Genomic DNA, 17510 nt, shown 5'->3' with positions numbered 1-17510 from the left:
TTTTAGTCATGTACAGACTGGAGTAGCAAGAGCTTTGAAGTGCCCAACTTTCAGTGAAGTTTCTAACATTTTCTTAATAAGTCTGAAGAGGTCTGTGTGTGATTTACTGTAATTTCAGAACAAGCTCAGAAATTCACACTAACACAGAAAGATACAGTTGCTTCAGGAAAGAATGGTAGAGACATTTGAGCACGCTATCACTGCTGGGGCACGGGGGAGAGCGGCATGAAAATACTTCGGCAATGTGATCAAGTCAAATTCAAAATACTGGGTATATAAATGATGATACTCAGAACTTTAAGGGAAACAAGACAGAGTTTTGTATAGATGAGATTCTTTTTTTTTTTTTGCAACCAGTAAATATAATTTAAGTGATTCACAGCCGATTTTTGTAATTGCAGTGAAGCAGCTGTGATCAAACTCTATTTGTAGCATCATAATAAATTTGCCCCCCACCTACTAAAATTAGTTCTAAGCATCCAAAATTCCCATTTGAACATCTGACTGAACAAAACAGGCATTACTCCATGCCAAGAACTGGAGGAAATAGACCTAAAATATGCCATTTTCTCACCAGAAATTGTAGGCTCCCAGAATAACATATGAATTAAAACTCATTCCAAGCTTGTTTGCATTGCTCCTCATTCCCATTCATAACAAATTCCTTGACAAATGTTCTGATTATTTCTCTTTTTTCCTTGCTTTTTTTAATTTAAACACAATTTTCAAATCACAGACAGTCTTGCAAGGAGAAACAGTCGACAGTGCAACCCATCTGAAAATGGAGAGGGTGGAATTTTACTCTCAGCAAGTGCTGGAGGCAACTCACATGATTAAAGACTGCACTGTAAGCCATCGTTAAAAGACTTCTTCCCATAAGTGAAAACGTGTAGTTTGCCACTATGCACATCAGAGGCACATAAACCAAAATGAGGTCAAAGTCAAACAAGAAATGCAAATGCCTCGCTCCAAAATTCCTGCTTTCTCTTTATTTTTCAGGCTGAAGGAAAGAATAGAAATTTTAACAAAGTTAAAATTAAAATTATAACCTGTTTCTTAATTTTTTCTCTTTCACTAGTATTCTTGCAAAAAGTTACACCATTATACCCAGAGAAGTTAACCAGGAATATTGATTCAGGACGCCTATGGATCAGGGTCTTCTTGCTATGACTATAGTGTTGCACAATACAGAGTTTAATGCATCTCTCTTCACACTCGCCTTTCAAGACGGGAAACTGCCCTTATTCCCATTTTACAGACAGAATTGGGAGACTAAGGCCTACAGCAGCCAAGAAATCATAGGGAATTAACCATTTAACTAGGACAAATATGATTCACCAACCTGAGATCTGCAAATCTCAGGCAGCACAGGGATACACAAACTCAGCAAAGATTTTGAAGTCCATTTGCAAGCTGCCTGCAAAGCGCTGCACAGCCTGGGCTGCCACCACGCCATTTGTTTCAGAAACTTCATACTGTGCACAGCGCAAAAAGAGAAAACATCTTTATTCCTCCTCCTGTCTTTATGCACAAGTTATATCCTATCTGAACTCTAAATAATGTAACATGCAATATGAAATACATAGATTTATAGATTTATATTACATACACATATTATTATATCACTACAACAAAGATTGTAAGATTTTCTAAAATATACATAATACTACTTAGAAAAATGCTTAGAAAAACATCAACAGAACCATTTAGCCATTAAAAAACTTCATTTTAAAACCAGAACTTGGTACAAGAAGTAAATTAATTATATTAGGCAGGAAATTGTTCACTAAATGAATTGGGCTACATTAGAGATCTTAAAATTAAGACTACTGCCAAGGTGGCCATATGCATATTCTGAGGAGTGCTAAGGTAACAAAAGACATCCCAGAAAACCTTTTGCATATCTCACATATATATATATATTTTTCTGTTTCAACACACGTGTTCATGTAACAACTATTTTCCACAGTTGTCATTTTTAACTGGGTGTATTACCCCCTAGATACCTTCATGGAAAAAATCACAGAACATGTGTGTGCACTGTTTATTCATAAATCTGTTTTTAAATCTTTACCATTTTGAATTTGTTCAGATGTGGATAGCATCTGGATTCCTTCAAACCAATTATAATTACAATGCTCCCTTCTTAGTCCAATAAATTAAACATTTATTTGCTGTCTATCATAATATCCCTCCTCTAAAAAAGTATATTTATTGTGTCTTTTAATTACCAAATACATGTAGAAGGTTGTCTGAAATTCAACACAGAAAGCAACTCTGCACTTCCAGATGTTAGAGGATCTTCACATAGATTTTCACTGTTCAGCACCATAGTACTTCAGGCAAAAATAGAATTATGTACAATCCTTGCCTGCATTCATCTATGAAATTTAATTTTCCATTGAAAATCTACAAGTTAGCAGCAAGTTCTGCCCTTGGACATGAATGTGTGTTTCCTATTGGATCCAGTTTGGCAAAGATTATCCTTAGTTTCTAAATACAATTGAAGCTTCCATTTCACTTTAGGTATATAATCTAATACTAAGTACTACTAGCAATACAGAACAATAATAGGGCTGTATAATGGTTATAGTTGCACTTAACTTTTCAAAACTTTGGAGAAGCTCAGCTAATTATTGAAATTAGTCGTTGTGCGAGAAGCTGCATTTACTTCCCAGTTTAAACAAGGCTTCCCATTGACAGTTCTCAGAATTGTTTAGACTGGAGGGAGCTGTTGCTGTGCTGTTTGCCTTTGCAGTGCCCACAGCTGTGCTCCATACCCTGACACTACTTTAACCGAGCTGCATCCACTGTGAGCACAATTTAAAAAAAAAAAAATTCAGGAATGTATTTGAAGACAGTAAAAAAAAAAAAAAATAGCTGCTTACCAGGATTGGTCGTACCTAAAGGAGTAACGTTTCCTCGTTCAGTGTGTCCAGTTTGGAGCAAGGGGGTATGAATAAGGGCTGCAGGACTGAGTTGTTTTCAGTGTCAACAAGGGTGGCTTGGTAGCGCAGAGAGGCTGAACTGGAAGGAGACCTCCAAGCCTCAAGGGCGAGGGAGGCTCTGGCTCGCACCACCCCATGCCAGGGGCTCCTGTTCAGGCTGGGGGACAGTGCCGGGGGCCCCTCTGTGCCCGGACCCCCACCCAGCCCCAAACGGCGGGGGCTGCCGAGGTGAACTGTAGCCATGCACTGAGGATACCCCCACCCTCACGCAGAGTTCAATAACCACCATTACCCACGGCACCAATGGCACGGAGCGGCTGCCTCAAGCACCCCGGTGACGTTCGCCCAGCAAAGCCAGGCCCTGGTGCAGGCGTGCAGCATCCAGGTGACAATGGTGCGCTGCCCCTTCTTGCTCCCACCAACACCAGGACACCAAATACCGGACCGGAGAGAGCAAAACAGAGGTTCTCCTACCCAAAGTAGTTAAGGATAATATAAAATTGAGTTAATTGCATCTGAAACTGATTGTCAATCTGTTTTGGCCACTCAGTTCAATACAAGAAAGCACTCTTTTGTTCTTGTCTTCATTACTGTCTCTCCCATCCGAATGAAGCAGCTTGTTTTAAATCAAGAATTATCTTGGTTCTCCCTGCTTGAATCATTGTTATTGATCATAGCGACTTCAATAAATCCTGCTGCTTACGCAGCGGCCCGGGGGCCGGTACTGATCTCCCCAGCCCTTTGTTCCACATTCTGATTCACCTTTTCATCAAGGATTTTGACGTAGCTGCTGCCCTTTCGCATTATTACTGCACCCCACCCAAATAATGATTTTATCATTTAATTCTCTTCTAAACCACATTTCGTAAAAGGGAGAAGAAAAAAAATAAATAAATAAAAACTATGAACTGACGGGTGGGTAAACACGCACGAGGTGGGGTTGTCTCTCCACATGACAGACACACCCCACACAAAAACCAGAAACATGCCTTTAATTGGGCAGGTTAACATTTTTCTAAAAGTTACTTTCTAGTCCTATCTGATCACTCTGTCAGGATGAGTAATGCAAAACATTCAATTTCTTGTGGGTTTGGTTCCAGTAGTTACTAAAAGCAGCCAAGTACATGTTTGTTTCTAAACTACTTGAAACCTTCAGAAAGTTATTTTAGCTTCGTCCGTGAGCCCTTCACCAGCACAGGCATTTTACCCGCCTCGGCTTTGCGCAGAAAACCCAACGCTTCAAAACCATTTCTCTTCAAGTCCTAACTTTATTTTCTCATTTTCCTTGTCGGAGTATTCTTGCCGTTTTCCAGGATGTAGTTATATTTTAAAAAGTAGCCCTCTGCCTCCCCAGGCAGAGACTTGTGGAAACAGGTGCTTCTAAAAAAACCGAAAGACTTTGGCAGCTCTCTGACCTGACAGAGCTCCATGCATTAGTAAGACACAGTGCCTGCTGAGTTCCCCGCAGCTAATTAGAGGACCCGTATGGCAATGAATGGCCTTGACTATAAATACTTCCTGAAAGATCTCTAACAGAGTCAGAGGAAATGGGGAAAAAATGAGATGCAGCTACAGAGAAACTATTTCAGATGTTTCTTCTTTAAAGGGCTGCTTTTTCTTTCCCAAAGTGGCTGAAGGATGAAATGCAGCATCCAAGACCTCCACCAACTTAAATATAAGATGCATGATACAATTATATGCGTTAAATTTAATTCTGTAGATATACCATTAAGATGTTGCTATCAAAAGGTGGTTGGAAGTGGGACACAATGCCAAAGCGCACAAAAACTTCCATCCATTACCCTGTAGTGACCACCGAAAAATCACGTTTAAACCAAGATCCCTCTCTCTGTGCTTGAACTTTCCAGTGCTGCTCCTTGTGCTCCTGCTAACGGCGGCAGCAATACTTCTACCAACATCAGAGAGGCAGGTTTTACCTCAAAGGTATGTTATCATTCTGGCCAAGAATTGAATGTTTAGAAAAGTCTTTTGGAAATCACAAAGGCCAGTTCAGCATTTCCACTGCTTTGCAGCTATCTGGCATCTAACCCTGTGGATAACAAGAGTCAGTACTTTATAATAGGAGAAATAATGTTTCACCACTAGGGATTGTGTCTGATATTTACTACACTGATATTGAATCAATTATATGTAAATTTACTGATACATACATACCTATTGCTAATTTTAAAATGAGCTCTGCCAATCAGCCACATAAGAGAATGCAAAACAGGGAGACGGGAAATAACTTTTTCTGACTTCCTGTCTCCCCCAAATTTAAATCCATATAACCAGCTCTAGACAGAACACTACATGAAATATCCGAAGTGCAAATATCACAGACAAAAAGAAAATAACTCTTCTTAAAGTAAATGGAAAATTTATTGAAACGCCATGATTTCCTGTAGTGTGTAAACAGTCTGATCATTATGGTACAAAATAATCTCGATTTAATAGAAGAGTTGATTTTATCCTTTGCCCCATATAAAAAGCTCATAACAAAGGTTAACATAACTTCAGTTAGATATTTAACGTTACAGCCTGCAGTCTGCCTTTGATAAAAATCGCCAGTACCTTTGCAATCATTTGACGATCTCTCTCCCTCTGACGGTACACAAATCCCCGTTACATGAATTATGACTAATACACAGGCATCTCCCTGTTGCCTTCAGGTCTATGCGGCACCGCAGGACACACTGATCTGTGCTATTCTGTATCTGCATCGGCTGAACTACAATGCGAGGCAGCAGTGTTTACCAATACCTTTAGGTGGGCTAACTAGGTCCGTGTATAGATCTGAAGGCTCAGGTTGCAATTCCCAATTTTGTGGAAAACTTTGTTCTGCAGTGTCCACACATACCAAAACAGGACACTTCATTTAAAATCAGTTTAGCAAAAAGTTCCTGCTGCCCAAGATCTGCATTGTCAAAGCATTAAACAATCTGCCAGGCCTGGAGTCTGCTGGCTGCCAATGTGCTACCCAAAAAAAGGAACATTTTTGCATCTCAATAGACCTTCCAGTATCAACAAATCTTTAAATTATAAAATCAGCTACTCTAAGGAAGAGCAGAAATAATGTCTACATTGTACCATGCTGAGGTACACTTTTTGTAATTCCCATTTGCAAAACATACCGATTCGCTGTAAGTACAGCTGCTGGAAACATGTTAATAAGAAAAATAAATTAAAGCTACTCACAGAAGCGTACCAAGCTCCTGAGAAACATTCTGTTACATACACACAGCTTGGAAGCGCTCTTGGGGAAAAAAGGTGCGTCCACTGCATATGTGTGTTTGCACACATGTAGAGTTCAAGCTATCGCCACTGCACCATCCCCAGCCCCCGAAAGGTCACAAGCGGTTCGGTCTTTTAGCTGCTAAAAAGGAAAGAAATCCTATCCTAATGACTCCCGTGAATAATCTACTGTAGCACAGAGACTGGGGAGGGAACATGTCCATCATGCATGGAAGGAATGCAAGAAAGCAGCATATGAACGGCTTACACAACACGCAAAGCTGAAAAACACTCTAAGTAATTTCCAAAAGTTTACGATTATCCTGTAGGCATTATGGATTTCTGTGGGCAATTGTAGATTTTCACCCCTTCCCCAGTTGATCTCTATCATCTTTGATGTTTTATTAAAATGCTAATCACTCCTAAACTCAGTATCTAGAAAACCCACTTGCAGTATTAACTTCTATCTATATGAAAAAAATGTGAAAAACATCATCTCCCCTTCCCCAGTCATGAGAGAACTAAAAAATGAAAAGCAAATGGTATTACTGCTACTGTCAAATCATTACAAATCATTGTAATAAGCAGAACCACTTTATAAATACTTAATAGCCAGTACAACCAAAGGGATGTGTTAGATGTTTTTTCAGTCCATTTCTCACAGTGTTTATTCACCGAGTAATCCAAAATTTTTGGCTTCCTCTGTGTCAATCTTTGGGGGGAAAAAAAATGAAGGTGTCCACAGTGATTTTATTACAGGTTTTGTTTCCTAGTCACCAGTCGTCCTGGGATACAGTATTTTGCATGAGCATTCATTATATGATACCAGAAGTATGTATTGATTTAACGTTTTGGTTTTAGAAAGGCCCAACTTTTAGCACAACATTAGCTATTTCTACTAGGTATTTCACATTGGAAGAATAAATTTCTCCAAAAGTGGATAATCATGAGACATTTGCTTAACAATGCAGAGTATTTTTTTATTTCAGAGGATTATAAAAATCAGCTTTTTCCAGAATGGAAGGGAAGTTCTTTTCTGAACAATTTCTAATTCTGTCTGAGCCAAGTGAGCTTCCAGGCATACATATAACATATATGTATATCAGATAATACCCGACACAGAGCTCGAACTGGTCAAGCTGACCAGATCACTTTGTCTTCTTATTTCCTGGCTCCAGTACTGCATCCCAAAACTAAACCAAGAGCAAAATAAAGGAGTTAGGTTTCTATGATCTTTTTCACAGATCCAGGGGAACCAGGAATATCCGCCCTATTGGAAGAATTAATATGACTCATGGAATCACACTTCTTCATCTTCCACCATCTCCTATCCTTCAGATCACCCCTTACCTTCAAGAAGTTTGAATTCTCACTGTTTTCCTCTATCCATCAGAAGTGATGAAATAGATATGATTAGGGACTCTGTTCAGCAGATGTAGAAAGTTAACCTCCTTCCCTTTTTTTTTTTTTTAAATATTTCAAACTGACAAAGGCAACTTGCCCAATTTTCAAAGAAGAAAAGGGAAAATTAAAATATTATAACTAAGGAAAAGACCCAGACAAACAAGTCCTTGGCACAACAGAGTTCAAAGAGCAAGGTAGCTAGAAGTGTACACAAAAGTAATTCCTCCTTGAAGGGCGTCGGTATGGTTTTACCAGTCAGCATAGACCTAATCCACTAATAAATCCTTTTACAAACCTTATAAAAGAAAAATTGGGTTGTACACAACATTTTAAAATGCAAGGAACTAATTTATATACCCTGTTAATATAAAAAAATAAGACTCTCTTTTTTTTTCAGAAAACCATGGGAATTACAAGTACTTCATATTTCAGAACATCCAGAAGTGATCAAAATATTTCCAAAGTGATAAAAATACTGATTTGGAAAAAAACCAAAACCCAAACATTAGTGCTTTTGTACAAAGACTTTAAAAAACTGTCCAAAGTTATTTTAAAGAAGGGCATAAGAAGCAGCCAGTGTACAGTTTCCCCTTCTTCATTCACCAATGGCTAAAACTGATAATATAATGGTCTTATTTTACCACTTATTAAGATTTTAGGCTCCAGCTACCAATCAAATTTAGACCTTTATAGAGCTGATTCTGCATACTACCAGGTCCCTTTGCAGATTTTTGTTTAGTTGGCTTTTTTCATTCTTTAGGAGTCAAAAAATAAATGAAAAATATTTGTGTTCTGATAACCCACAATATAAATGGCTCCTCTGGCCAATATGTCTGTGCACTGCTAAGAACCACTACAAAAATTCAAGTGGGATGTAATTAGCATCACATGTACAGCATGAATTCCACTGCTAGTCAGATATATGTATATATTTTTATATATATTTCCAAATTAAGGAGAGAAATATAACCTGCCATTCACAATGAGCACACACCCAGGCTTGCAACAGGGAACCTGTCATACTGTGACTGCTTCTCATACACTTAAAATCTAACATCAGTAACTATTCATGACCTGTAAGGCACAAAAGACTGTGGTCCCCCTAAATTGCATGCAGACTTTAAGTGACAGACACATTATTTTATAATTAGAAAAACTGCAGTATTTTTAAGACCACTGACTTCATTGAAAAAGAGCTTCTAAGACATATGTATACAGGGACAGACATACCTATGTACAATCTTAGTGGACCATCGAATAAAGCATTTATCTTGCCTTTTGTCTTCTTCAGACATGTTCACTCTTACAGTAATGGATGTTATGATTATAAATGTTCTTATAAAAGACAATAAAGAAAAAAAGCTGATCATCACTTCCATTCTAGTGAGGTTTGTCTGCAGACTGACCACTCCTGTAGCAAGTTTCTAGAAGTTCAGATAGGGAGCAGCCCCTGAAAACAGAGAGTGATGACTCCAGGAGAAAGGCACTTACTTGTCTCCCTGTTCAGCCCCTCAGAATTTGGGAGCTTTTCTAACCTCAGATTTCCCTACAGTGGGAAGAGCATTCCTTGATGGAAGGGGAAGTTCCTTATAGGTCCTTTTGTTTTAAAAAAAAGACAGAATAAGAATTATTTGGTGTTACAAATATTCTCCTTTTCTTATCACCCAAGCTCCTTCCTTTTCTTTTTTTCTTTCTTATTTTGCTTCCAAGGCAACCAGACAAGTGTCAAAATTGATATATAATTATGTTACTTTATAAAAAAAAAGAGGTTACTTTTTATTAATATTTAACTCAGGTTTCATATTCTTAGATATTTAATAATGTGAAATCTTGCTTAAGTGTGAACTGTCACACCACCACAAAATTTAAGAGGTGATTAGTTGTTTTAGTGTAACAGATGTGCAGCCTTCTGGGGTTCTAAACCTTCCTTCTTCAAATGCATCATCAACCTGCACAATTAGCAGGAATGATTAAACAAAATTCAATCACAGCTAAATAGCAAAAGCAGAAGCACTTGCTTACTAATACTACATCAATATATACATTGTTTTATGCAAACACTTTGGAACATTTACCTGCCAGTTTAGCTCTACAAGTTTGAGTCTTTCAGTCTTTCCTTGATTATTATTTTTTTTCCATGCATGAAAAAAACCCCAGCCACATTACTGTGGAACTGAAGAAATCATTTGCATACCTAATTAAACATAACATACATGTAATCATAAAAAGCAAGAGAAAAAAAAAAAAGACAGCTTCCTACCCGTAATAAGGACTGGGATTCGTCCTTTGCCTTGCTGTCCCCGGATCCAGGGTAGGGCTGGGTGAGCTGCCCGGCTTTCTCCGCCGCTCCGGCTGGCACGCCCTGCAGGAAGCCCTTGCTCTCCACCGCCAAGCCGTAAATGGGCCGCGCAAGATGGGGGGCTTCTACATTTGGACTATCCCTTAAAGGCTTTGGCTGCTCTTGGCCAACAGACACTGGGGTCAATAAGCCTAGACTGGTCTGTGTGTATGACGGGCTCCCCCTCAAAATGTCTGTTCCTCTCCAGGTCACGTTGCGAAGATCATCACTGGAACTGTCAGTCCAACCTTTCTCCTTGAGCACTTCCTTATCGTCTATCTTTTCCCTCTTCACTATGCTGTCAGATATGGGCTCCCCCATTTTGGGGTCCGGATTAATCAGACTGTAGACCTTGAGGTCAATTTTTGGCTCCTCCTTGATAGACGAAACGCCATGACTGTCCTCCCCATTGGCTGTAGTGACGTCCATCTCCTGACAGTGCACAGTGTTGAAGTGCTCTAGTAGTGACTGAGTGTCAACAGCTGTGAAGCTGCACTGACGACATTTGTAGCAGTTGTGTACTCTCCTGGAAGAAAATGAGAAGTGTATTAACATGAGAGCCTCCCCTCGGCCTTCCCTCTTGCAGTAGTTCTACCTACCAAGATGAAGAAAATAAATTGAACTTACAGTATGATTCCCTCTAAAGCAAGCAGGTTTACTTTGGTGTCTTATACAATAAGGGAAAAATCCTGCTGGTTTCTCCCCCCACTCCTTGCAATGACCTCCTATTGCTCATTCACACTCCACTGCATTATTCTAAACTTCATATAATTTTCACTGGGATTTCGTGGTTTTTCCTCTTCAGTTTGCTGCAATGCACTTTTCACTTTCTACTGTGGCAGAAACACTGAAGTAACACTTTTTTTTAAACAAAATCAAATAGTTAGAAAAGTATAGTTTTCTTTGTATAAAAAAACCATTTTGTGTAACATAAATCTATGCTAGAAAGTTCAAATGCTTAAAAAATTTCTTTGCTTTCCACCAATTTAATATACTTTTGGTTGACAAAGGTGATTTTGAATGGAGGTCTGGTTAACTTACGGATAAGAAAACACCAAAGGACAGAAGGTTGTACACAACAGACAGTACTTATTTGTTGTCTGTGGACATTTTAACACAACTTTAAAAGAAGCTGCTCTAAAGAAAAAGCAAAATAGTTGGCTGTGTCACTACAAGCTGTGTTTTCCTGTCAAATACAGAAATGCTTGGGTACGAGCTGTGGAGCAGTGTGGAATAAAGCGCCTTCCTGTTTTTATTCTAAAAGCTTATATAAAGTACTGCATTACTAAATTATGTAAAGCATATGTTTCTACATGAGAACAACATGTTACCCATTTACTGTATCTATCATAGGAACAGAACACTGTTTATGAGCTTTATAATGCTATTATGAATAATTGTTTATAGCACAGGAGCGGTCAGAGCCCTCTATCAAGCTCCAGGCCCCGCTGCGCCCGGCGTCGTACCAACGCAGAGTAAAATACCGTCCCTGCCCTTCATCAAAATGTACATAACTCTGCGAAAGCTTCTCCCTACAGACACACTCACACATCCACACCCCAGGCATTCAGAGTCACAGCAACGTCTTTAGCCAAGCTAAAAAACGAGCCTTTCGCTATCCACACAGGACAAAACTTGTATGAGAATCTGTTACTGCCCTGACAACTCCAATTGTTAGAATTAATTCTTTTGAGGCCAAATCTTAGTCTCAGTGAAGTCGATGGCAAAACTCCCATTGACTTCAGTAAGAGCAGGATTTGGCTCTCAGTGCATCTGTAGAACTGGAATGATACACAAAATGTCCCTTTTAGAGTATGATAGTTTGGAAGGGACAACTTGCCAAACTTATTAAACCCCCTTGTCTTCCTTCTTTCCTTTTGTTGGAAAAACAAACCATATGTTATTTACATTGTCTGACTTTCTTGCAGTTGTGTCAGCGCGCAGACATGAGTACACATTCAAATTCAAGCTTTTTAGCCCTTGTGCAATATCAGTTTTCTTTTTGTCATTTTCTGTATTTATATTCATTTTAAGGGACTGGATGGGCTCATTCAGTTATGCAAAAAATAGAGTCAGCTATTCTCCACATAGCCTTATGGCAACCAAATCTGCTTGTGGGAGAGCAAGCTGTGGGTTAAAATCCTGTTCTGGCTGTGTTCCTTTTTCTTCATTCTACAATTGTGTTTTATTAAAATCAGCTTGTCTCTCAGTGCGACACTAATATATTCTCTCTTGCAACTTAATTCTTTTCTAAACCGAGCTTAATTCTCTTCTGAAACAAAAAAAAGAGAGAGTGCTATCTGATCAAAAACATTTTACAAATACAAAAAGCCAAGTTATAAAGAGGGTCAGCCCTGTAAAGGTGGGATATCATCAGGGAAGTCCAAGTTAGACAGGGGCTAGTTATCTTAAAAGCCAAGTTAAACAAGACACCATTTGGGGCTAATGGCTCAACCGCGTACACTCCCCACGTGAAAGTTTATCAATCCTTTGGGAGGCTACTTAGCCCTAAGTGTCTCTTGTTTAACTTGGCTATTTCAATAGCTAACCCCCTTTCCTAACTTGGCTCTCATCTAGATATCACACCTCCAAACAGCTGATCTTTTTCTGCCTAACATCTTTTTATTTTTCCCCCCTTCCACACTGGCTAAATGTTTTTGATCAGGAGCAATATACACCACAGGAGTGGTACCACACTTGTGAGGCCACAAATAAATGCCAAATATTAGATGCAGTTGTAACTACATGGCTGAGGCCCAGCTAAAATCACCTTTATTACATAAAAGGTTTGTTCATTTAAGTTAGTTGTAATTGATTCAAAGAGCATCATACAAGCGTTCCTTCGTTTTTCTGTGAGACTGTGATAGGCACGGTGATGTGGAAAAGACAAGAATCATAGAATCATAGAATCATTGAGGTTGGAAAAGACCTCTAAGATCATCGAGTCCAACCGTCAACCCAACACCACCATGCCCACTAAACCATGTCCCTAAGCGCCTCATCTACACGTCTTTTAAATACCTCCAGGGATGGGGACTCCACCACTTCCCTGGGCAGCCTGTTCCAATGTTTCACCACTCTTTCAGTAAAGACATTTTTCCTTACATCCAATCTAAACCTCCCCTGGCGCAACTTGAGGCCGTTTCCTCTCGTCCTATCGCTTGTTACTTCGGAGAAAAGACCAACACCCACCTCGCTACAACCTCCTTTCAGGTAGTTGTAGAGAGTGATGAGGTCTCCCCTCAGCCTCCTTTTCTCCAGGCTGAACAACCCCAGTTCCCTCAGCCGCTCCTCATAAGACTTGTTCTCCAGACCCCTCACCAGCCTCGTTGCCCTTCTCTGGACACGCTCCAGCACCTCGACGTCCTTCTTGTAGTGAGGGGCCCAAAACTGAACACAGTATTCGAGGTGCGGCCTCACCAGTGCCGAGTACAGGGGCACGATCACTTCCCTACTCCTGCTGGCCACACTCTTTCTGATACAGGCCAGGATGCCATTGGCCTTCTTGGCCACCTGGGCACACTGCCGGCTCATATTCAGCCGGCTGTCGACCAGCACCCCCAGGTCCTTCTCTGCTGGGCAGCTTTCCAGCCACTCTTCCCCAAGCCTGTAGCGCTGCATGGGGTTGTTGTGGCCCAAGTGCAGGACCCGGCACTTGGCCTTGTTGAACCTCATACAGTTGGCCTGGGACAAGGACTGATTTAGGTAGATAGTAACCCGACAGGCTTTTTTTTTCAGGACATACACTTTTCTAGTATGCATTAAAAAGTAATCTCTGCCATCGACTTTATAAATCTTCATACTTTGCATGGGTTTGTCATGTATATTATTCTATCCCCAAGCTCCGAAAAGTAAGCTAAAGTTTGGAACTGTCCAATATAAGTCACAGTCTCAAATAATGAAATAATAACTGTCATCAGCTATTAGAGAACTTTTTAAAGTTAGAAACTTATTCTTTCCCAGAACAAGGCATAAAAAGAAAATGTTTTCATCTCTGACTGTTTTCACCCCACCCTGATAGCAATCAAGGAAACAAGTTGGGAATGTTTGATTTCTTTTTACACTAGAACTTAAACCCACCCCATGTTTCTAAAGGCCCAAGTTACACCTAGATTTGTGCACAAAGCTCCTCAAAGCTAAGCAACAAAACTTTAAAAATTCCAATTTGCAAAGTACACAATAAGCACTCCCGTGCATTACCTGAAAGTTACACTTTACAGCTAAACCACAGTTATACCATCTGAAACTCTGAATTCATCAGGTGCAATACAGTGTATTGGTATACAGCTGATCAAAGGAGAGATGTTTGAGGAAAACCTCAGTATGGAAGAAAGCAGTGTAAATGAAGAAGGAAACAGCATTCTCCCTTTTGTGATCTTGCTTATACACCACTCAAGCAAACTAACAGCAGGTTCAAGCCATAAACTGGCATTATCTTCAATGGGGCACTGGGATGGCAATGTCATCCCATCCACTGATGTCACTTAGCATTATTATCACTACAAAATAAATCAAAGACCTGATTATTCGTGGACATTAAAACATTTATGGCCCAATCCCAAGATTAAATGTCAAGGAATTCAGGCCAAACCTTTGCTGTATTGTTACATTCTGACAACTTAATAAAGTCCTATCATTATTTATTTGTACTGAAATGTATTTGAATTGGGTGCTATAAGATATAAGGATTTTCCCTTGCAAAATCTTGACGTTGGAGAGATTAGATGGGTTTTTCTGGATGGATTTCATGTTCTTTACTTGAGCTTTCTAATAGGCTGTGATACTCCTGACACTAGCCAGTTGTTAATTAAGTCTTGTTGACATACTTCTAACTAGTCTGAAGTATTACAAAACACCATCGTCTACGAAACAAGTAATACTTTTCTTTTTTAAATTACCTAAAGACATTCCTGGGCTCTAGGGCATAGAAAATATTCTGGATGAAGGTACGGCTGTCGTATCACTTCCATTTTTTTTGCCTGTTTTGAATTTCATTATGAATATAATAATTACTAGTATTTCTCATGAAGAAACAGGCTTATAAGAAAGTTTACTTTTGGGATGGGTGCTGCACTCAGGCTTCTGGGGAGCGGAAAACATTCAGAAGGAAAGACAGTGAGCAAAGCAAGCAAGAAAATTCAGCGGCGGGTCAGAAAGGGGAGGAGAACGGGCAGAGCGGAGAGCTGCCCGGAGATGAAAGAAGAGCAAAAGCCATTGGCAAGAGCAAACAAGTTCAGAGCAGTGAATTAAGGTGTCAGGAGGATGGAAACGGTCCTTGCAGCTGCTGCTATTGTTCAATGAGTGAAGGCTCCTGCTCTGCCGAAAAACCGGGAGCTGGTGGGCCTCAATTTACACTTTTGCCCTTGGTTGGCTTCTCTGGGGAGTGTCCCAAAGGCTCCACATTTCCATAATCTGCACGTCTAAGACCCTGCTCAGCTTCTGCTGCCTGACCGTGCGAGGGGGCAGCCCCGACACCCCTGTCCCCGACGTGCAGCCCTGGCGCTGGGGAGGCACGAGCCCTGAGTATCCCTTTGCCTTTTGCCCCTCTACCACCTTTATCTTTAAGAGGGAAGGAATTATTTGATTTGAAATTAACTCAAAATTAATTTCAAAAGAGAACCCTACATAACTACTGCCATCCACATTTTCAAAATAATTTATTAGAAAAAATGATTCTACACCATTGCCAAAGCTTATATTTCATTTGAGTCTATCTTCTTTTTATATTTTGCAGTTGTTTAATGAATCGCTACCCTATCTTTTTTTTAAAAGAAGTTTAGAGCATTTTTCAGCATAACATTTTTAATTACTACTAGCACCGATCAAATGCTTCCTGTCAAAGTCTTTTTTGACAAATAAGGATTTACATGAAAAATTCTAATTTTTGCAAAAATGAGAAAATGCATTGTTTTCCCACATCTTTTAGCAAAATTTAAAAAACACACTTCTGCAAGAAGCCTCTTTCATTTTTAAGAAAAAAATTAAGATTTTAAAATTAATTATTTCAGAGCAAGCAGGAAAATAATCTCTAGACTAAGTGATTGGACACGCAAAATTTCCCCAAATACTCAGTCTGATTTTTATCTAAATTACAAGTGTTGGCATCTTTTAGCTCATCAGAATACCAGACAGTTTTGAGGGAAAACTAAGCCTCACAATGAACATGAAGAGTACCTGATTCCTCAGAGGTATAATGGAAAATGAGTAGTAGCAGAATTAGTAGAAAATGGAGGCCAATAAACCTTCTGGGGATTTATTTGAGTAAGCACATTTTAGTGAGGTTTAAATACAAGTAAACTCAAGTGCAATGTGATTCATTAACTTCAAATATAACTGAACAGCTCTCAAATAATCATGTCAAGAAATACTGAATAAGTGTTAAGTATACGTTTCTGTAGACAGAAAACTTGGAAAGAACCGCTTTTGCAAATTCTAATACTGTTGCAAATACATGGCTGCAAAGGAATAATATTGGGACATAGAAAATTTCCTAGCTAGCAGACATAGTGAAATTGTAGATGTGGAGCCAAAAGGAAACAAAATAAAAAAGAAAACAAATTAAGCATGCTGTTCAGGCATATGACTCAAAAATGAAAATAATCAAAAATGCAGACAAAAAATACATGACCCAAAATATGTAAGTAGCATCTAAAGTCAGCTCTGATACTCACAGATTATCAAGGGTAAATTTAAATATGTGAACAGCAGAACACTTTCTGCCACCACATCAATGATTATGTTTACCATTAGAATCCATTCAGCTCCTTATTATATAAATGGACAGGTTTTATATATATGTGCATGTATAGCATTTTAAATACATCAGAAATACATAATGTGTGGCTTAACAGCTTTATTGAGATAAACTCTGATGAAGCCACAGAGAAGGCCAGCTAGGATGTGAGCTGACTCCACATCAGCATGTTTCTGTGTGTCACATAACTCCCTAACGCTACTATTTTATAGATGTTCTACTTTTTTACATCTGAACTATTCTGTACCTTTAGTTCATAAAATACAAAAAGGGAAAGAAAATACATATCCGACACATGCAAAACTTCTATTAAAAAAAAAAAGGCTTGATAATAAAAATAGAAGCTATAATGCCCCAAAACTCTCCATTTGTTTTAGTTTGATGGAGTGAAAATTAGGTTATGCACAGAAAAGCAATAAAACCTGCTGGTTTGCCATTACAGAGCACCTACCACAAACTGAACTAACTTCTGTGATTTCAAAGAAGATGCACAGTGGGGGAAAGCAGCAGCAGTACATGCAGAAAAGAAACAAAAATCAAATTAAAAAGGGGAGAGGACAGGAGAAAGGGAAAGAAGTTGGCGGTTATGGGGATGTTGTACTTCGCTTTAATTACACAACATCCTCAGAGTACTCAATAATGTCATAGGCTGAAGGCTTAACAAAATACATTGTTCGAGTGTCTTAAACAGAATAGCCTAATTTTAGACAAGTTGAGATTCGAATGCTTGATTTTCCAAAGTGCAGTTCCCTGTGACAACTGCCAGAGCTGCAGGGTGCTGAGCCCTCCGCAGGAGAAGCTCCTGCTACCCCATCTCAGACTTAGCACTTAA

General features: G+C 39.3%; 1 protein-coding gene across 4 annotated transcripts in view; it reads right to left on the bottom strand.

Moving 5' to 3' along the window:
- Positions 1-17510, bottom strand: part of TRPS1 (transcriptional repressor GATA binding 1) — a 218102-nt gene that overhangs the window by 142355 nt on the left and 58237 nt on the right. For all 4 annotated transcript variants that reach the window (XM_076329209.1, XM_076329212.1, XM_076329210.1 and 1 more), the window contains one exon: positions 9847-10450. In XM_076329209.1, the coding sequence (XP_076185324.1) occupies positions 9847-10450 (604 nt within the window). The remainder of the gene's footprint in view (positions 1-9846; positions 10451-17510) is intronic.

The sequence above is a fragment of the Aptenodytes patagonicus genome, chromosome 2, assembly GCF_965638725.1.
Source record: "Aptenodytes patagonicus chromosome 2, bAptPat1.pri.cur, whole genome shotgun sequence".
Taxonomy (NCBI): domain Eukaryota; kingdom Metazoa; phylum Chordata; class Aves; order Sphenisciformes; family Spheniscidae; genus Aptenodytes; species Aptenodytes patagonicus.
This window is presented reverse-complemented; position numbering and strand designations above follow the sequence as displayed.